Here is a 19150-nt window from a genome sequence, read left to right on the forward strand (position 1 = left end):
GGTTAAAAGTTAATATGAGACCAATGCTTTCTATTTTTGATCGTTTAAAATACTTTGTTATCCCCTGCTCTCACATAGTTCCCAAAGGAATATGTTATTACATTGGAATCCCTAATATGATCCATTATTACACAAATACTGTATATTAAAAGTTTCACTGTTTTTTTTTTCGCGCGGTGGTGTCGTGTCAGGCGTTGTATAGTCAATCTAAATCTCTCTCTCTGATAGTCTAATGAATATCTATATTTCCGTATATATTAACTTTCCCTCCACCTAAAATGTAAAAAAATAAACAAGAATAACGTAAAACATAAACAGCAGAAATTTAAACAAAGACTCATCTGTCCTGTGGGGGAAAACAAAACAAGGGAGTATTGTTCTCTCACCCTGAAGAAAGTTCCCGGAATCTCCCTTCCTGCCCTTGCCATTATGCCCGAACCTGACACCTACTGTCCAGGGCACACACACACACACACACACACACACACACACACACACACACACACTTCTCTCACTCACACACTGAAAAAAATATTCATATAAAAATTACCTATCGCACCCTAGCTTATTTCGCAGGATGATAAACTCCTTAACGTTACATGGGTGGGGGTAGGGTAGGGTAGTGTTAGGGTGGTTAATCTTTTAAGGTGAAATAAACTAAGGTGCCAAATTTTCACGTAATAACAAAATCTATACTTTAGGTGGTGATGAAAGGTTAGGATCTAAAACTCAGTATAAAAACCGCTTCAATTTCAAAGAGAGATAATTCATGGGGTGTACGACGCCATTTACGATTACCTTGCCCTGATTTTGTTTCAGGAATACCACCTTTTCGAAGCTCTAGAGAGATCTCGAAGTTTCGATATTTTGAGTACAGCACTAACTAATAATTCCCACCAGGAAACTTGCTTCGAGACTCCTCCAAAGCTTCGAAAAGTGCAGAATTCCATGTGTTAAAGGCGATATTGCTGAAAAAAGATCAGGGCAAGAAGGTCATCGTAAATGGCGTCGTACACCCCATAACTGTTCTTGAATATCTGTGACAAGATCCACCAACAATTAAGCTCCGTATAATTAGCTTTATCTATCTATCTATCTATCTATCTATCTATCTATCTATCTATCTATCTAACGGTAGGATAGTGCGAGGCTGTATCTTTCAGTTCCAATCACATGTTTATAACTGCGCGTCACCTAAAGATGTGCGCATACAGTGAAGTTACAGTATTGTATATATGTTAGCGATTCAGTGTGTCAGCAGCAACAGAGGGAAGTGGTGGTAATTACAGTTTAGGCAGCAGTGTCAAGTTTCACTCCTAAACTGTGTACTGTATATTATTTCCTTATAGATTACTACGGCAATTTTGTATTTATAAATGTATTGGGAACACCTGAAGATTATTACACACCGCAGATATTATTTTACCTGAAGATTAAACCATGAAAACTCTGATCTAACTTAAACGAACCTTAATTTAACCTAATGTAAACCAACTTAATTTAACTTTACCGAACTTAAACCTTCCCACCCCAGGCAGAGGCAAGTGACTGTGTGGGTGTGTGTGTGTGTGTGTGTGTTTTGTGTGTAAGTGTCTGTTTGGGTATATGTGTAGTGTGTGTAGGAGGGGGTGGATGATATGTGTGTGAGTGAACGTGTGTGCGTGCATGTTTGTGTGTATCTGTCTCACATATGAAACCCTCACAGTCAACAAAAGCATCGTGTTGGGGTAGTTTTTTCTTCGTAACACAACTCCATGCGTTATAATGTATTACGGCTAATTATAACTTCAGGAAATAGTGTAAGATAATCAGGGCTGAGGAAAATGCTTGGAGAAACCCCACCGCCCTACCCTTGTCCCTGATACTGTAATTACAAATCTCGCGGACAGGGGTCGTAAGTGAGGCGGGGAAGGTGTTGTTTTTTTGGATTTAAATTACATGGATATTATTCCTTCCGTTTAATTTAATACAGAAACAAACGTTATGGGTACAGTTACAGATACAAGGGAACACCTACAGTGAATTATTATGATAAAAGAGTTTACAGAGACTATTTCTGTACTACACCGAATAATCTTGTAAGGACCTTCTGTAATCGCCGTACTGTATTTGACTTTTCACGATTTTACGCATATGACTAGAGGATCGTGAACTACTGTAACCACTAAACCCAATTATTATTATTATTTTTTTTTTTTTACGAGAATTTTAGAATTAGTATTTGCCCCGCGAGGGGGGCTAGTTTATTGGGCACGCGGATTAGCCCACCTGGGCACAGGTCACTGACCCACATCAGGGCCTGGGGGGGGGAGGCAAAAATATTATAATAATTATGATAATAATAAGAGAGCTATCAATTATTATTATTAGTAGTAGTAGTAGTAGTTAATATTATTATTATTATTGTAATTGTTATTGACATTATTATTTTATTATTAGTAATATTAGTATTTTTTTTTTCCTCTCTCTCTCTCTCTCTCTCTCTCTCTCTCTCTCTCTCTCTCTCTCTCTCTCTCTCTCTCTCTCTCTCTCTCAAGTTAATATTGATAAAATTAACCAAACTTACCCTCCTCCCAGGTGCCCAACCAGAGGATCGAACTGGTGTTTCTGGTGGACTCGTCGGCTTCGGTCGGCGCCGAGAACTTCTTCAACGAGATCAAGTTCGTCAAGAAGCTGCTCGCCGACTTCGCTGTGTCGTACAACCAGACTAGAGTGGCTGTCATTACCTTTTCCAGCAAGAGTAAGGTGGGTGGTGGGTTGCTGGATGGTGGGTGGTGGGTTGCTGGATGGTGGGTGGTGGGTTGCTGGATGGTGATGTTCAATGGGGTTTGCTATGTTATTTTTAAGGTGTGTTTAGGGGTGCTATGCTATGTTTAGGTGGTGCTAGTTTGTGTTAGGTTGTGTTTAGGTAGTGTTAAGGTGTGCCAGGGTGTGGTGTCTTATGTTTATGTGATATTGGGGTTTGTTAGATAGTGTTTAGTGGTGTTAGATAGTGTTTAGTGGTGTCAGGTGTGCTAGGCTGGTAGAGAGGTAGGTTACTGATGCGTAGGAGAATATTTTACGCATAATTATACGCACGAGAAGTGATGCGTAAAATGCACCCTGAAATCCCTCTCTATTCATTTTTTTTCAGCCTTGGCCAAGTATCGTTGTTAATGTGACCGAATGATTTTTTTCTTTTTAATATCCGTTCAATTGGGGTAAAAATGGGATGTTAATTTCTTCACTATACGACCGTAACCCCCTTCCCTTGAGTATAGCGAATTAGCCCTTGGGTACGATTGAATTAACTGCTTGAGTACGATGAGTCTTGAGGGGCATCATGTCTTATTAAACGCTGGGTTCTCAAAAAGAGACTTAGGAGTAGTTTTTCTCCTAATTGGATCTGAGATAGTGCATGCAGTAATATTCTAAGCAAGGTCAGGGTATAATTTCAATGTTATTTTATCCCTAAACTAACCTAAAACCTAACGCAATGTAACCTAATCTAAAACCTAACGTAACCTAACGTAATATAACGTAACCTAACCCAATGCACGAGTGTTTGAGAATCCGTGTCTAGACTATCAGCGTGTCTGACCCCATCCACTTGGTGTCTTAAGATTGGTGAAATCACTTAAAGTGGACGACGTGGAGAGCTTCACGGAGCGTACTAACTCACTCAAGTACAGTACTCAAAGTGTGGGCCAGCTGTTTTTGCTTGAATATTTGGTCGCTAGAAATTCAGTTTATTAGAATCTTGAGCTCACTTGGGCCAGGACACACACTGATACTTTGTGATATGCTCGTGGAAGCTGACTGTTTTTATCTTATTTTATTTATAATTTTATAACTTATCACACGCCCTTCTTACGTGTGTCCTGGCCAAGCAGGATTCGAACCCATGATATTCTTTTATCCTCTTCGCCTCTGATCGGCTTGTTAGCCTATCAGTGGCGAGAGATTCAGACTACCTGAGTCATTTTGGGACGGGTGTGGTAGTGGACGGTAACTTGTCATTTAAAATTCATATACACGATAAGGTTTAGTGAACAAGATGAACTAGATGATGGGTCTGACCCGTCAATCACTCACTCACTCAGAGAACTTCAGATGGCTGTACAAGGCGCTCACAGTTGGAGTACGTCTGTGCAGATGGCGTCCCTATGAGATGAAAGACATCCACACACACATAGTTGGATATATTGAGAGATGAGAAGGAAAACTGATACTGTACTCTGATTAAGAACTTGAGTTAAGAAAACCTTCGGAGAAAGTTGAAGACTCCATTAATGGTTTACTGCTGGGGATGTGGTCGATGTGTTTGATTTAATGCAATAAACATACCATAAACAAGCGTGGCTGTTACTGATAATGCATATTGACAATACCAGCTCAATTATATATATTCTCGACATTAAGCAATGTTCAGTGTTCAATGGTGTTCACGGTTATGAGTAGCTAACGTTCAGGTAATGTTCAAAGGTTTTTTATGGTGTTGAAAGATGTTTAAAGATGTAAGTGTTCATAGATATTCTCAAATATTTGCAGGGTTCAGAGTTTTGTTTACAATCTTCATGTTCAACTATGTTTACAGTGTTCATTGATGTTCAAATAAGTTAAAAATGTTCAGAGAAGATCGAATGTGTTCAATGTACAACGATTATGCGTGTTCACAGTCTTCATGAGATGTTCAGTATTTACATTGTTTATAAAGTTTCAATTATTTTCAGATAAATTCAGATTAAAAAATGCTCACAAACTTCAGAAATAACACACTATTCATACATCCCCCCCCCCCCAAATGCTCAGACTTAAAAATGCTCACAATATTCATAAATATCCTAAAAAATGCTCTCACACTTAAAAAATGCTCACAGTATTCACAAATATACCAAAAAAATGCCCAGACTTAAAAAATGCTCAACAATATTCAGAGATGTCTTGACCCGTCTTGTAGGTGATCCGCCACATTGACCACGTGACCAGGGCGTCAGAGGAAAACCACAAGTGTACTCTGCTAGAGCGAGAACTGCCCAGGATCAAGTACTCTGGGGGCGGCACATACACCTTAGGCGCCATGCTCGAAGCTCAGGTAAGGAGGGTTATAGGTGGGGGGTGTGCAGCTGCCATATTGCTCCAAGTATCTTAAACGATAGAGTACTTTGTATTACTAATAGTGCTCTGATAAGAACATAAGAACATAAGAATGGAGGAAACTGCAGCAGGCCTATTGTTCCATACTGGACAGTCCCATTTACACCCAACCCCTATTGCTCATATAAGCATCCACCCTATGTTTGAAGCTATCCAACGTATTCAAGTTAATGATGATGTTTGGTAACTTGTTCCATTCATCCACTACTCTGTTTATAAACCAGTGTTTACCTATTTCACGCCTAAATCTAAATTTGTCTAATTTAAAACCATTGTTACGAGTTCGCTCCTGGTTGGATAGTTTGAGTACCTTTGTTATGTCCCCTTTGTTCAGCCCTGACTTCCATTTATGCACCTCTATCATGTCGCCCCTCGCTCTACGTCTCTCAAGGGAGTGCAAATTAAGATGCTTTAACCTGTCTCTGTACTCAAGGTTCCTAATGCCCGGGATCAGTCTTGTCATTCTCCTGTGAATTCTTTCCAAGGATTCTATATCCATTCTGTAATACGGAGACCAGAACTGAACTGCGTAATCCAGGTGAGGTCTCACAAGCGCAAGATATAATCTTAAGATGACCTCGCTAGTCTGATAGTGCTCTGTGTATTACTGATAGTGCTCTGTGTATTACTGATAGTGCTCTGTGTATTACTGATAGTGCTCTGTGTATTACTGATAGTGCTCTGTGTATTACTGATAGTGCTCCATGTATCACTGATAGTGCTCTGTGTATTACTGATAGTGCTCCATGTATTACTGATAGTGCTCCATGTATCACTGATAGTGCTCTGTGTATTACTGATAGTGCTCCATGTATTACTGATAGTGCTCCATGTATCCTGATAGTGCTCTGTATCACTGTAGTGCTCTGTGTATTCCTGATGGTACTCCATGTATCACTGATATTAACTCCATGTATCACTGATAGTGCTCTGTGTATTACTGATAGTGTTCCATGTATTACTGATAGTGCTCCATGTATCACTGATAGTGCTCTGTGTATTACTGATAGTGCTCCATGTATTACGATAGTGCTCTGTGTATTACTGATAGTGCTCTGTGTATTACTGATAGTGCTCTGTGTATTACTGATAGTGCTCTGTGTATTACTGATAGTGCTCCATGTATCACTGATAGTGCTCTGTGTATTACTGATAGTGCTCCATGTATTACTGATAGTGCTCCATGTATCACTGATAGTGCTCTGTGTATCTGATATGCTCCATGTATACTGATAGTGCTCCATGTATCACTGATAGTGCTCTGTGTATTACTGATAGTGCTCCATGTATTACTGATAGTGCTCTGTGTATCACTGATAGTGCTCCATGTATTACTGATAGTGTTCCATGTATTACTGATAGTGCTCTGTGTATTCTGATAGTGCTCCATGTATTACTGATAGTGCTCCATGTATCACTGATAGTGCTCCATGTATCACTGATACTGATAGTGCTCCATGTATCACTGATAGTGCTCTGTGTATTACTGATAGTGTTCCATGTATTACTGATAGTGCTCCATGTATCACTGATAGTGCTCTGTGTATTACTGATAGTGCTCCATGTATTACTGATAGTGCTCTGTGTATTACTGATAGTGCTCTGTGTATTACTGATAGTGCTCTGTGTATTACTGATAGTGCTCTGTGTATTACTGATAGTGCTCCATGTATCACTGATAGTGCTCTGTGTATTACTGATAGTGCTCCATGTACTGATAGTGTCCATGTATTACTGATAGTGCTCCATGTATCACTGATAGTGCTCTGTGTATTACTGATAGTGTTCCATGTATTACTGATAGTGCTCCATGTATCACTGATAGTGCTCTGTGTATTACTGATAGTGCTCCATGTATCACTGATAGTGCTCTGTGTATTACTGATAGTGTTCCATGTATTACTGATAGTGCTCCATGTATCACTGATAGTGCTCTGTGTATTACTGATAGTGTTCCATGTATTACTGATAGTGCTCCATGTATCACTGATAGTGCTCTGTGTATTACTGATAGTGCTCCATGTATTACTGATAGTGCTCTGTGTATTACTGATAGTGCTCTGTGTATTACTGATAGTGCTCTGTGTATTACTGATAGTGCTCTGTGTATTACTGATAGTGCTCCATGTATCACTGATAGTGCTCTGTGTATTACTGATAGTGCTCCATGTATCACTGATAGTGCTCCATGTATTACTGATAGTGCTCCATGTATCACTGATAGTGCTCTGTGTATTACTGATAGTGCTCCATGTATCACTGATAGTGCTCTGTGTATTACTGATAGTGCTCCATGTATCACTGATAGTGCTCCATGTATCACTGATAGTGCTCCATGTATCACTGATAGTGCTCCATGTATCACTAATAGTGCTCCATGTATCACTAATAGTGCTCCATGTATCACTAATAGTGCTCCATGTATTACTGATAGTGCTCCATGTATTACTGATAGTGCTCCATGTATCACTGATAGTGCTCCATGTATCACTGATAGTGCTCTGTGTATTACTGATAGTGCTCCATGTATTACTGATAGTGCTCCATGTATCACTGATAGTGCTCTGTGTATTACTGATAGTGCTCCATGTATCACTGATAGTGCTCCATGTATCACTAATAGTGCTCCATGTATCACTAATAGTGCTCCATGTATCACTAATAGTGCTCCATGTATCACTAATAGTGCTCCATGTATTACTGATAGTGCTCCATGTATTACTGATAGTGCTCCATGTATCTAATAGTGTTACATGTATTACTGATAGTGCTCCATGTATCACTGATAGTGCTCTGTGTATTACTGATAGTGCTCCATGTATCACTAATAGTGCTCCATGTATCACTAATAGTGCTCCATGTATTACTGATAGTGCTCCATGTATCACTGATAGTGCTCTGTGTATTACTGATAGTGCTCCATGTATCACTAATAGTGCTCTGTGTATTACTGATAGTGCTCCATGTATCACTAATAGTGCTCCATGTATCTAATAGTGTTACATGTATTACTGATAGTGCTCCATGTATCGCCACAGTGCTCCCTATTTCATCACAGTGCTTCACCTATCACTGCAATTCTCCATATATCAGCACAGTGCTCCATGCACTATTGCTCTGCTCCTTGTAACACCACAATGCTCCCTTTAACACCACAGTGATCACACCAGTACTGCACCACAATACCTGCTATAACACAGTTCTCCCTCTATATCACCATTCTCTATGACATAAAAATCCTCCCTGTATAAAACTGCTATATACTCTACACTGTAAAATGTCAGACTGCTCCTTGTACAGTACTCCGTGTAACACCACAGTACAGTAACCCACGTAACTCCCAGTCTCTCATTTTGACAGAGCGTTATAGCACTGGCTCGACCGAATGCCGTGAAGGCTGTTTTTCTGGTGACTGACGGCTATAGCAACGGTGGTGACCCCAGACCTGCTGCCGCCTTCCTCCAGGCCCAGGGAGTCAGGATCTTCACCTTTGGCATCCGCAACGGCAATGTGAAGGTCGGTAGATAGGAGGAGGGGTGATGGGGAGGTATATTTGGTGGGAGGGGCAGTGGATGGGGTAAGATTTGGAAATACAGTGGATGGTTGGTTGTGGGAAGGGGTAATGTTGGGGATGGGGGAAAGGAGAGAATTAGTAAGCAGACTCCGGTTTAAATACAGTACGTACTGTATCAATGGACTAGGTCACTAGAGGTGATAAGGTGAGGGGGGCAGTAGACTAAGGAAGGTGGTTCAGGAGGAGGAACAAGTGAAGGGGGAAGGGGGTAGTAGTAAATAGCAAGAGGTGTGGAAGGGAGAAAGGTTGAGCATATAGAGGAGGAAGAATGGAGAAGTACCAATAAACATAACCAGATAATTAACATAAATTTTATGATGTGATGAGAAGTTTTCTTACATTCTCTTGCCTTCCATGATCTTTTAGGAACTGTACGACATGGCATCTGTTCCAAAGGAGGAGCATTCATACATCCTGGACTCCTTCGAGGAGTTTGAGGCCCTAGCCAGAAGAGCTCTGCATGAAGGTAAATAAAATGTATGAGTTGTTGCTGCTCGAAGCTAATACTAAACAAGAGAGTGGAGGTTTAGTCATGAATTTTATGCATCAGGGCATTGTAAGAACACAGATTCACATGTATGGAGAGTACACGAGAGGGTTTTTGTAGTCTGTCACACGTGTAAGCAAAAGGAGATAAAGTGCATGATGCATCTGACAGAAAAGCAGAACTCTTTGTTGATTCTTCTCAAGAGAATGATACACAACTCAAATATAAATGACTGATAGATTAGACTAACTGCTCTTTCTTTGAATGTGTTTATAAAAGAGTAACATGGTCTTTGGTATTTCTTTTCTTAGTTACACATACTAAAGACAAAAAAAGCTAACTCCCAATGTCTTGTATAACTTACCCTGTCCTGCGGTGCCCTCCACAGACTTACACAGTGGAGTTTTGATGGAACAGGATTCCCATTCCTGCCACAAGCTATGCAGTGGTGGCAACTACTGCTGTGATGCTTACGCCACCTGCACCTGTGGTACCCACACAGGTCATTATGCCTGCACCTGCCGCCAAGGATACTATGGCACGGGCCTCCGGGGAGACTGTAGGCGTGAGTGTTAAAAGTATCTTGGCTCTTGTAGGGCAAGGAGTTTATTTTTGTTAAAGTCAAAGACACATACAGTACTTCTCTTGCCATGGTAGTTTTATATTTTGGTTAGATTTTCTGTAATTCCAATAAAAACAGTGCTGAATAAGTGATAGTTAGAGTGGCATTATTTTTATGACAATACTGTCCTGCAACTATTGGTACTTGAACAAATGGGAGGTTGTCATTTTTAATCCAAAAAGATACAGCATTTTCTCCTGTTATTGGTAGCATGTAAATATAATACCTAAGAATGTTAGTAACTATTTTGATAAGTATTGAAATATACTTTACAGCTACAGTTCTTGACACTAATAATATGTACAGTATGCCAGAGAATAAGAAATGTTTTGAACAATGATAATCTGGAAATTGCTGTATGCAAATTTTTGTGTAACTACAGTATAGTAATATATCTGCTGCCTAATTGGTATGGTACAGCGTGTCCAGCAGGGACGTACAAGAACACGCAAGGGCCAGGGGATGTGTCCTCTTGTAAGCGGTGTCCAGACCTCCACATGATGAGTGCCCCAGGGTCTACTTCATCTCAACAGTGCTACTGTAAGCGGGGGTTCAACCAGGTCGGCATGCAGTGTGTCAGTAAGTCTACATTCTATGTTGTGTTATTATATAAACACTTATACAGTAGAGTTTTCAGTTTTAGTTATTTACTCCTCAGTACATGTTAGTAAGTTAAGTTAGGATGAAATGTGTCTATAGTGAGTTTTGTGGTGTTGATTCTTGGCAAGAGACTGACTTGTTCTTCTGGTAGTGTTGCAATGCCCAGCACTGGAGCCTCCGGAGAATGGTTACTTCGTGCGCAACACATGCAACAATGTGGTGAATGCAGCCTGTGGTGTCCGCTGTAACCCAGGCTTCACCCTCAGGGGTTCCTCAATCAGACTGTGTGGCGAGGATGGCGTGTGGAGTGGCGGGGACGCCCAGTGTACCAGTCAGTATCACACAGTGTCTTAGATCCTATATTTCTGGAACACATTTTCAATATCTAATATGTTTATATATTTACTTGACTCACACTGTGTGACAAACCTGCTTGCCTTACTATGTCACACAAAGATGACCACCAAAAAGACGTTGTAACATGACCAAGGCATTACCATAGACAGATGTGTTCTCTTGACCCTAGTTGTTATAGGGAAAAAATTATAATATTATAAGAGTCTTTCAGAGTCCACAGATCATCCAGCCCAAACATTCCACTCCATCAATGTACTGTAACCATGAACTCAGTTTACAGTATTAGTACAGTATATCAGCTGTTGATTATGTTGCTGTATTAACTGAGTTTCATCAGTCATAACAAACTGATTGAATACCTTTACACCAAACTTGTGAAAAAACTGCACCAGACACTTCACAGCTACTTATAAACACCCGTACTGTAACAGTGTAACTGATCACTCTCATACTTTCCACTACTTACAACAAGTAACTGACTAAATTTTTTTTTATCACTACTTTACATTAAACACTTACACTTATATTTCACCATCACTTCCATCAATTAAATCATCAAGCACATACTTCCCACTGTCACTTAGATTTTATTTGTCAAAAAATGACTTGAAATGTACTGTAAAATACTTAAAAAAAGCAGTAACTACATTATATTGGGTTGACAATGAGGTACATTACTAAAACGACCACATTCGGTTGACAGTGAAGTCATGCCCTGAGCTCCAGCCCACGGAGCATGGGACGATGGTGTGCTCACAGTCTCGCCCCACCATGGACACCGAGTGCCACTTCGCCTGTGACCCCGGCTTCCAGCTGGTTGGCTCCAAGACGAGAACCTGTCTCCCCGTTGCTATGTGGGACGGCATCCCTGCCTACTGCAAGCGTGAGTCTCCCCATGGGTGGTGGGTGTTAGGTAGAGAGATTGATGTCTATAGGATGTACATTGGCAATCTTGAGTCACCTAAGAAGAAAGGTAGGCAGTTATGACTCACTTAAGATGTAGGGCTGATAATTTTGAGTTACCTAAGATAAAGGGTAGGTACAATAGTCATGACTCACCTAAGATGTAGGGCTGACAATTATGAGTCACCTTAGTTGAAGGGTAAGCTATCGTGGGTCACCTAAGTGTAGGCTATTGTGAGTCACTGAATTTGAAGGGTAGACTATCATGAGATACCTAAGTGGAAGGGTAGGCTGTCATGAGTTACCTAAGTGGAAGGGTAGGCTATCATGAGTTATGTAAGTGGAAGGGTAGGGTATCATGAGTTACCTAAGTGGAAGGGTAGGCTGTCATGAGTTACCTAAGTGGAAGGGTAGGCTATCATGAGTTACCTAAGTGGAAGGGTAGGCTATCATGAGTTACCTAAGTGGAAGGGTAGGCTATCATGAGTTACCTAAGTGGAAGGGTAGGCTATCATGAGTGTAAGATTGATGGTATGGCAAATAACATTTCAATGGTGAAACTTGCATGGGAGAGCTTAACACAAATGGCCACATTTCCTCTTTCCATGTAATTTTTTCCATGGGTTTATTGACTGAGAATCTTGTATTTGTGTATTTTCTTCCCCTTCAAACCCATGTCTTTGAATCATACCTTGGTTCAACCCTTATGGGTCTTAGTCCACCCTCCCATATCTCACCTTACCCACTCATAACACTTCTTACCTAATCCCCTCTTGTTCAACTCGATATCTTAGCCTGAACTTGTTTACATCTGACCGTATGCACTGTGATACATCACTGTCCAGCTGTTCATGTTACTTTACACAATTTGATCCTGTCCATTTGTTGCCTCCTTCAGACTGCCACAAGTGAATCACATTTGTTCCTTCCTTCCGACAGCCATCTTCTGCCCAAAGTTGCCTCCTCTGCGCCATGGTCAAGTGCGCTCCTCCACCTGCTTCACCACCAAGTCCAAGTATGGCACCAGGTGTGAGTTTGCCTGTGATCCCGGCTACCAGCTGAGTGGTCCCATTAAGACCACCTGTGTTGACCCTGGTGTCTGGTCTAGTGGCCAGAAGAGCCCCAGGTGTAAAGGTGAGTGTCACAAGACCTCCACTTGGTTAGGTGAGTGTCACAAGACTCACAGGTGTATAGGTGAGTTTCACAAGACCTCCACTTGTTTAGGTGAGTGTCACAAGACCTCCACTTGTTTAGGTGAGTGTCACAAGACTCACAGATGTATAGGTGAGTTTCACAAGACCTCCAAGTGTACCCCACTATGCCCCTTTTAGTCAGCTAAGAGCACCACTTGCTACAGCATTAGTAACACAGTGGATAGTTTTATATCTAGATTTAAAATTTTTCTTCAAAAGTTTCAGGGTTAAAATTTAATTCTTCAAGAAATGAAAGTCCCTATACAAGGCTAAAATCCCCTTAAAAGACAAACAACTTAAAAAGACTAAAGCCCTTTTAAAATTTTTCAATCATTTCACGTCTTGTCCTTATGCTTCAGGGTTCGCAACTATGGCCCTCCACTCGGAACTATTTGCAGGTTGTCATTTCCAATTCTTCCAGATACGTATTTTTCCAGGGACCATCTCTAGAATTTTTTTTTTGGCACATCCCCGGCCTTCCAACCCTCAGTTTTACCCATTTATTATATATATATTATATATATATATATATATATATATATATATATATATATATATATATATATATATATATATATATATATATATATATATATATATATATATATATATATATATATATATATATATATATCATTTCACCATTTATCAGCTTACTAGCCATTTAGGCAGTTGGTATGTTCTTTGTTACTTTGGTATGACCTTTATCAACCAGTGTTTGTACAGGAGGAAACTGAATAACACCCTTCTCACATTTGTCTTAGGCAGGGGATTGAATCCAGGACATAGTAGCGAAAGATATGTGTATTGTTGCTGTACATTAGTCTATAAATCTCCACTATCATTCTCAGTGCTGTAGCCAGTCTTAGGAGTTTAAATTTTTCTATTAGTAAAACTGATTTCAGGCATTTTCTTGTAACACCTTATTTTTCAAAGCCTCAAGTCTCCTCCAGGTATCTGTTGAAATATCTACACTGCCAACTCATATAGTAATATTGACCATGTCACATTTTAGCAGCTTTTATATCAAACATATTAATTTTTTTTTTTTTTTTGCACCAGATCTCTTTTTGCAGTATTAAAACTTGCTTCTAAATTAGAAGTAAACTCTAAGAGGAAAATTTTGGTAGTCAATAGGAAATTTCAATAGACAAAACTTTTTGTATAAGTGGTGGTTGGTGTGGTGGATAAATTGAAACAAGACAAGAGTCCCCGTGTAACCATTTCCTTGCCACTGTCATCATATAATGTACTCACAGCACTATTAAGTATCACACTGTCTACACCAGGGAGCTCACCTTCACTAGCCCCTTCCTGCCCTCCTCAGATGTAACACCACCAGTGATCCAGTGTCCGGAAAAGATGACAGTGGCAACAGAGCCGCACGAGGGTTTCGCCAGGATCACCTGGGACGCCCCCTTTGTGAAAGGCAAGTGGGATGATGGATTAGCATTTTCAAAGCTCTTCAACAGTAGGCCACGACAATACTCTTATTGAGGTGTCATCCAAGGAGTAAATTAAAAACTGATAAGCTCTCTAGAGTGAATTAAAAATCTTCTTACCTCTCAGATCCCAACGGGTGAATTAGAAAACTTATGTTTATTAGAAGAAACTAGAAACCTGCTAACCTCCAGAGTGAACTAGAAGCTTGGTTAGCTCCCCAGAGTGAACTGTAATTATGTATATAACCCTAGAGTGAACTAAAGACTATTTAATTTCTTAATGTGATATAGAATTATATTGAAACCATTGTAGTGAAATAAACCTTCTACTGTACCAATCATTATCTGCTGTTTGTGTGTGTTTTCTCCCTCAGACAACTCCAAAGATGAGGTGCGGCTGGCCACCATCCCAGCCACCACACAGCCCATGAAGCTCAACATTGGCACCCACACCATCACTTACATAGCCAAGGATAAGCTGGGTAACAAGGCCAACTGCCAGTTCTCCATCACCGTCCTGGGTAAGAAAGAGTCGTGTCTTTTGTTTACTCCCTCAATCAGTGTGTCATTCAAGGTGCTCGCTTTCCCACCTGAAGGTTGGTGACCCTGACCCTCCATTGAAGTACATTTTCAGGCTAGGATAGGAATGCTTATGTTTATGCCCAACAGAAAAGTTTTAGGTGTCAGTGACTCCAGATAATAAACTTTAGTCTGTCTTGGTAATAACACTGATGTGATTTTTTTATCTTAAGCTTAGTCCAAGTGTCCTATAGCTATGACTACCTAAATGGTGATGAAATTTTTACACACACACACACAAAAACAGTCTCTGATGTAGATTATTTCCATTAACTTGGAGTGGAATAAGAGCATTCTGATTATTGATTCATTCATGCATATTGGATTTATCTCCCCTTCAGACAAGGAGCCGCCCCGTGTGGACTGGTGTGACTCTCCGCCCATCTTCCTTTCACATGAAGAGAATGTTGACGTGTACTGGGAGGAGCCCGTCTTCTCTGATAACTCCGGCGCTGAAGTTCAGGTCAGCCAGAGGAGGAAATCGATGGTTACTATTGGTGTTCTGTCTTGGTAATAACACTTCAGTGATATTTTTTATCTCAAGTGTCCTATAGCTATGACTACCCTAAATGGTGATGAAATTTTTACACACACACACACACCCCAAAAAAAAAACAAATAAAAAAAAAAAAAAACAGTCTCTCTACACAAACTGGAACAAAGATTCTTGAAACTGACAAATAATCCTTGCTTCAGAGAGTTACAAGAACCTGACATTTAACACTAGGTTGTCATTGCAGGTATCACGGTCACTGGAGCCTGGACAGTTCCCACAGGGTGACTCCATGGTGGAGTATTGGGCTGTGGATGAGGCTGGCAACGTAGCCTCCTGTAACATCACCATCACTGTTCAGAGTAAGGACATGACAGGGTCAGAGGTCCTCTCCTCTTTAGGTTGATTCTTGAAGGTAACTTAAGGACAATCTAATGTAAGAGCAAGTGATGTTAAGGTGCTCTGTACTCCTTATGTCAACTCTAGGGGGTAAGTCTTTAAATTTTTAGCATCATCACTGTCAGGGTGAACTCAAAGTAACCATCACTATCTTGGTAAGATATACAGTAACCATCACTATCTAGGTAAGAGGTAGAGTCAAGAGGTGCTTTCTTCTTTAGTTCACCTCTTGGAGACATATCTTGAGGACTGTTCAGAGGAACTTGTAGGGGCACTGTATTCTGTACAGCTGCTCTTTAGAATTTTATAATAAATCCCAGAATTTTAAAGGTAGTGGAAGGGACATTTGTTGAGCTAGTGGATCTGAAGAGTTAATTGCTGTGAGATATTCATGCACTTTAAACTTTGATACTGTATTTTATGTTAGCTAGATGTGCAGTGCAGAAATTCTGCTTGTGAAACTTTTAAATCTACTAGACTCCTGTGATGGAATTTGGAGATGAGTATATGGTTGTATCTTCATGATATAATGATAAAGGTGTATGTATACTATACTTCAGAGGGGATGTTCCTGTTACACAACTTATTAAATCAAACCACCATTACCTCTCAATGAATTTATCTTCCTATCTCTCTTGATCTCCTTTGCTTTCTCATCCTTCTTCCATCCCTCTCTAAACTACTGTGCATCTGGGCAGAACACGCATGTCAGCTTCCCGTGGACCCCATCAACGGTGCTGCCAACTGTACTGAGAATCCTGAGGCTGTGTTCTGCACGCTGATCTGCGATGACGGCTATGCCTTTGCCATGCGTCCTCGCCAGGACTACTTCTGTGCCTATGATGGTGTCTGGCTTCCCGATGACAACCCCATGCCCTTCCCAGACTGTTCTGGTGAGTCTACTTTTCTCTTTGTGTAAAGAATAGCATGTATTTTGAACATCACTTGAAGTTCATCAGAAAAGTGAAAAGGGAGACAAAAATACTAATAAGTAACTCCAAGTAGTAGCCATTATCATAATAGAAAAAAGAAGAGGAGTCAAGGAGAAGAATACTGTTCATGATCACATGTGATAGACAAAAGCAATGTGGGAGGTATTGAGAATACAGTATATGATATAAATTGGAAATTGTTGGATTTACTGCCTTAAGATTTTATAGAGTGAAGTACAGTACATGTGTGTGTGCGTGTGTGTGTAATAATAATAATAATAATTAACGTTTATTGAAAGAGCTTGGCAGCCAGAAGGCTGAAAATATACAGTTACATATTTGGGGAATGGGTTACGAATTACAATAATATACAAGTGACATAAGTGACACAAATAAGACATATAGTAACTTAGATGGGGATCAGCTCAAACTACAGTTCATTTCAACATAGTGACAGTGTAGGGAGCAGTGTTTACTGGGAGTGAATACACTGATTTATTACATGTTATTGATAATTTTTACAATGGTTGGGATTGGGCTGTTCTTATAGCGATCAGTTCGTGCACGTATGGGCTGGATGCGGTTGTGGTGTCGAACAGCAATTCTCGGACAGGGGATCTCAGGTGGTAGTAGGGGCCGGTGTCGGGGGTGGTGTAGAAGCTTCTTACCAAATTTGCAGATGAGGCCGTGGTGATGGTCAGTGAGAGTCGAAAGGGTCAGTGTGTTGAGCGCTTCTTGATATGTGGAGTAGGAAGGGGCGAGAATAATCTTGCATGCCCTCTTTTGCACTTTTTCTAGGTGTTTACGTTGTGTGGCATTTAGGGAGGAAGACCAGGTGGGGGAGGCATAGGTGAGCTTGGGAAGTATGAATGTTGTGTATACACTGAGGAGCTCGTGTGCAGGAACTCCGAGGGACTTGAGTCGGCGGAGAGGTGGAGACGGAAACTGGAGGATTTGACAACTTCACTGACGTGTGGTTTCCAATTTAGTTTGTTGTCTATGGTGACGCCGAGGAGCTGTGGAATCTACAACCTGGAGTGTGTTCGGACCTAGGGTAATGGAAGGAGGTGGGACAATGTCGGAGGAGAGGTTGATGTGCATAACCATGGTCTTGGTATGGTTGATGGTGACATGGTTGTTGGTGGCCCAGTTTTGGAGACTGTTCAATAAATCCTGAGGGCGGTATAGTTGGGAGCAGAATTGTTGACGCTGATCCCAATGGTGGAGTCGTCGACATATTTCCAGCGAGCAGGGGTTTCTCTTAGGGCATCATTGATGAGCATAAGGAAGCAGAGTGGTCCCATCTTGGTGCCTTGGGGGACGCCACAGGTGAGTGACTGAAAGGTGGAGACAGCCCCTCGGAAGCGTACAGCTTGGCGTCGGTCACTGAGGAAGTCTGTAAGCCATGGTATGAGACTTCTCCGAAGCCCGAGGTCAATAGCTTTGTTTATGATTATATTGTGGTCGACTAGGTCGAACGCTTTAGTGAAATCAATGAAGGCGACAGCTACAGACGTTTTTCGTTTCTCGAGATGGCGGTATATGTAATCGAGAAAGCTGACAAGACAGTGAGTGGAGGAAGTTTTCATGTTGCCAAATTGCTGAGGGTCTACGACTCTGCAATATCAGCATAAGCCCAGTCAAACACAAAACTTTCACAGATTAGGCTGGGTATTGGGGTGATTGCAATAGGTCGTAGCTGATTTAAGGATTGTGGGCTGGTTGACTTGGGCACTGGTGATACATAAGAGGTCTTCCAGTCAGCTGGGCATCTGGCTTGACTGAGAGAAGCATTGATGATGGAGCAGAGGGGTTTAGCAAGCTCCGGGGAGAACTCCTTGAATAGTTTCATTGGTAAGTCAATGGGGGTGGTAGAGCGTTTTAATTTTAGTTTGTCCAGGCGTTTTGCTACCTCAAATTCTTCTACTAAGTCAGTGGGAAGGGGGGCTGGTAGGTAAGCAGGGAGAGTGGTTGTGTCGAGCCGTGGGAGCGTCTGGCATATAGTAGCGAAATGGTTATTTGTTTGCTCAGCTGCGTCAACATTGGTGAGATGGCTAAGGAAGGGGAGGGGGTGTGTCATATTGTTTAGTGTGCGTGTGTGTGTGTGTGTGTGTGTGTGCGTGTGTGTGTGTGCGTGTGTGTGTGTGTGTGTGTGTGTGTGTGTGTGTGTGTGTGTGTGTGTGTGTGTGTGTGTGTGTGTGTGTGTGTGTGTGTGTGTGTGTGTGTGTGTGTGTGTGTGTGTGTGTGTGTGTGTGTGTGTGCTAGATAGATAGATAGATAGATAGTGGGAAAATGCTTGAAGGAATTAAATATTTGTGTGTGCATGATGCATTTGTGTGTACTTGCATGCTTTTATGTATGCATACATGCATCATGTATGTGTGCATACATTCATCCATGTGTATGTGCGTATGTGTGCATACATGCATCCAT

At 41.0% G+C, this 19150-nt stretch overlaps 1 protein-coding gene across 1 annotated transcript in view; it reads left to right on the forward strand.

The window, feature by feature from the left end:
• Positions 1 to 19150, forward strand: part of LOC121878926 (sushi, von Willebrand factor type A, EGF and pentraxin domain-containing protein 1-like) — a 78034-nt gene that overhangs the window by 14267 nt on the left and 44617 nt on the right. The window contains exons 2-15 of the mRNA XM_042385356.1: positions 2578 to 2745; positions 4940 to 5074; positions 8497 to 8652; positions 9077 to 9176; positions 9586 to 9762; positions 10240 to 10398; positions 10571 to 10750; positions 11480 to 11659; positions 12619 to 12813; positions 14200 to 14301; positions 14689 to 14835; positions 15235 to 15356; positions 15634 to 15748; positions 16484 to 16678. Coding sequence (XP_042241290.1) covers positions 2578 to 2745; positions 4940 to 5074; positions 8497 to 8652; positions 9077 to 9176; positions 9586 to 9762; positions 10240 to 10398; positions 10571 to 10750; positions 11480 to 11659; positions 12619 to 12813; positions 14200 to 14301; positions 14689 to 14835; positions 15235 to 15356; positions 15634 to 15748; positions 16484 to 16678 — 2131 coding nt within the window. The remainder of the gene's footprint in view (positions 1 to 2577; positions 2746 to 4939; positions 5075 to 8496; positions 8653 to 9076; positions 9177 to 9585; positions 9763 to 10239; positions 10399 to 10570; positions 10751 to 11479; positions 11660 to 12618; positions 12814 to 14199; positions 14302 to 14688; positions 14836 to 15234; positions 15357 to 15633; positions 15749 to 16483; positions 16679 to 19150) is intronic.

Source organism: Homarus americanus, unplaced genomic scaffold, assembly GCF_018991925.1.
Source record: "Homarus americanus isolate GMGI-L3 unplaced genomic scaffold, GMGI_Hamer_2.0 scaffold4060, whole genome shotgun sequence".
NCBI lineage: Eukaryota > Metazoa > Arthropoda > Malacostraca > Decapoda > Nephropidae > Homarus > Homarus americanus.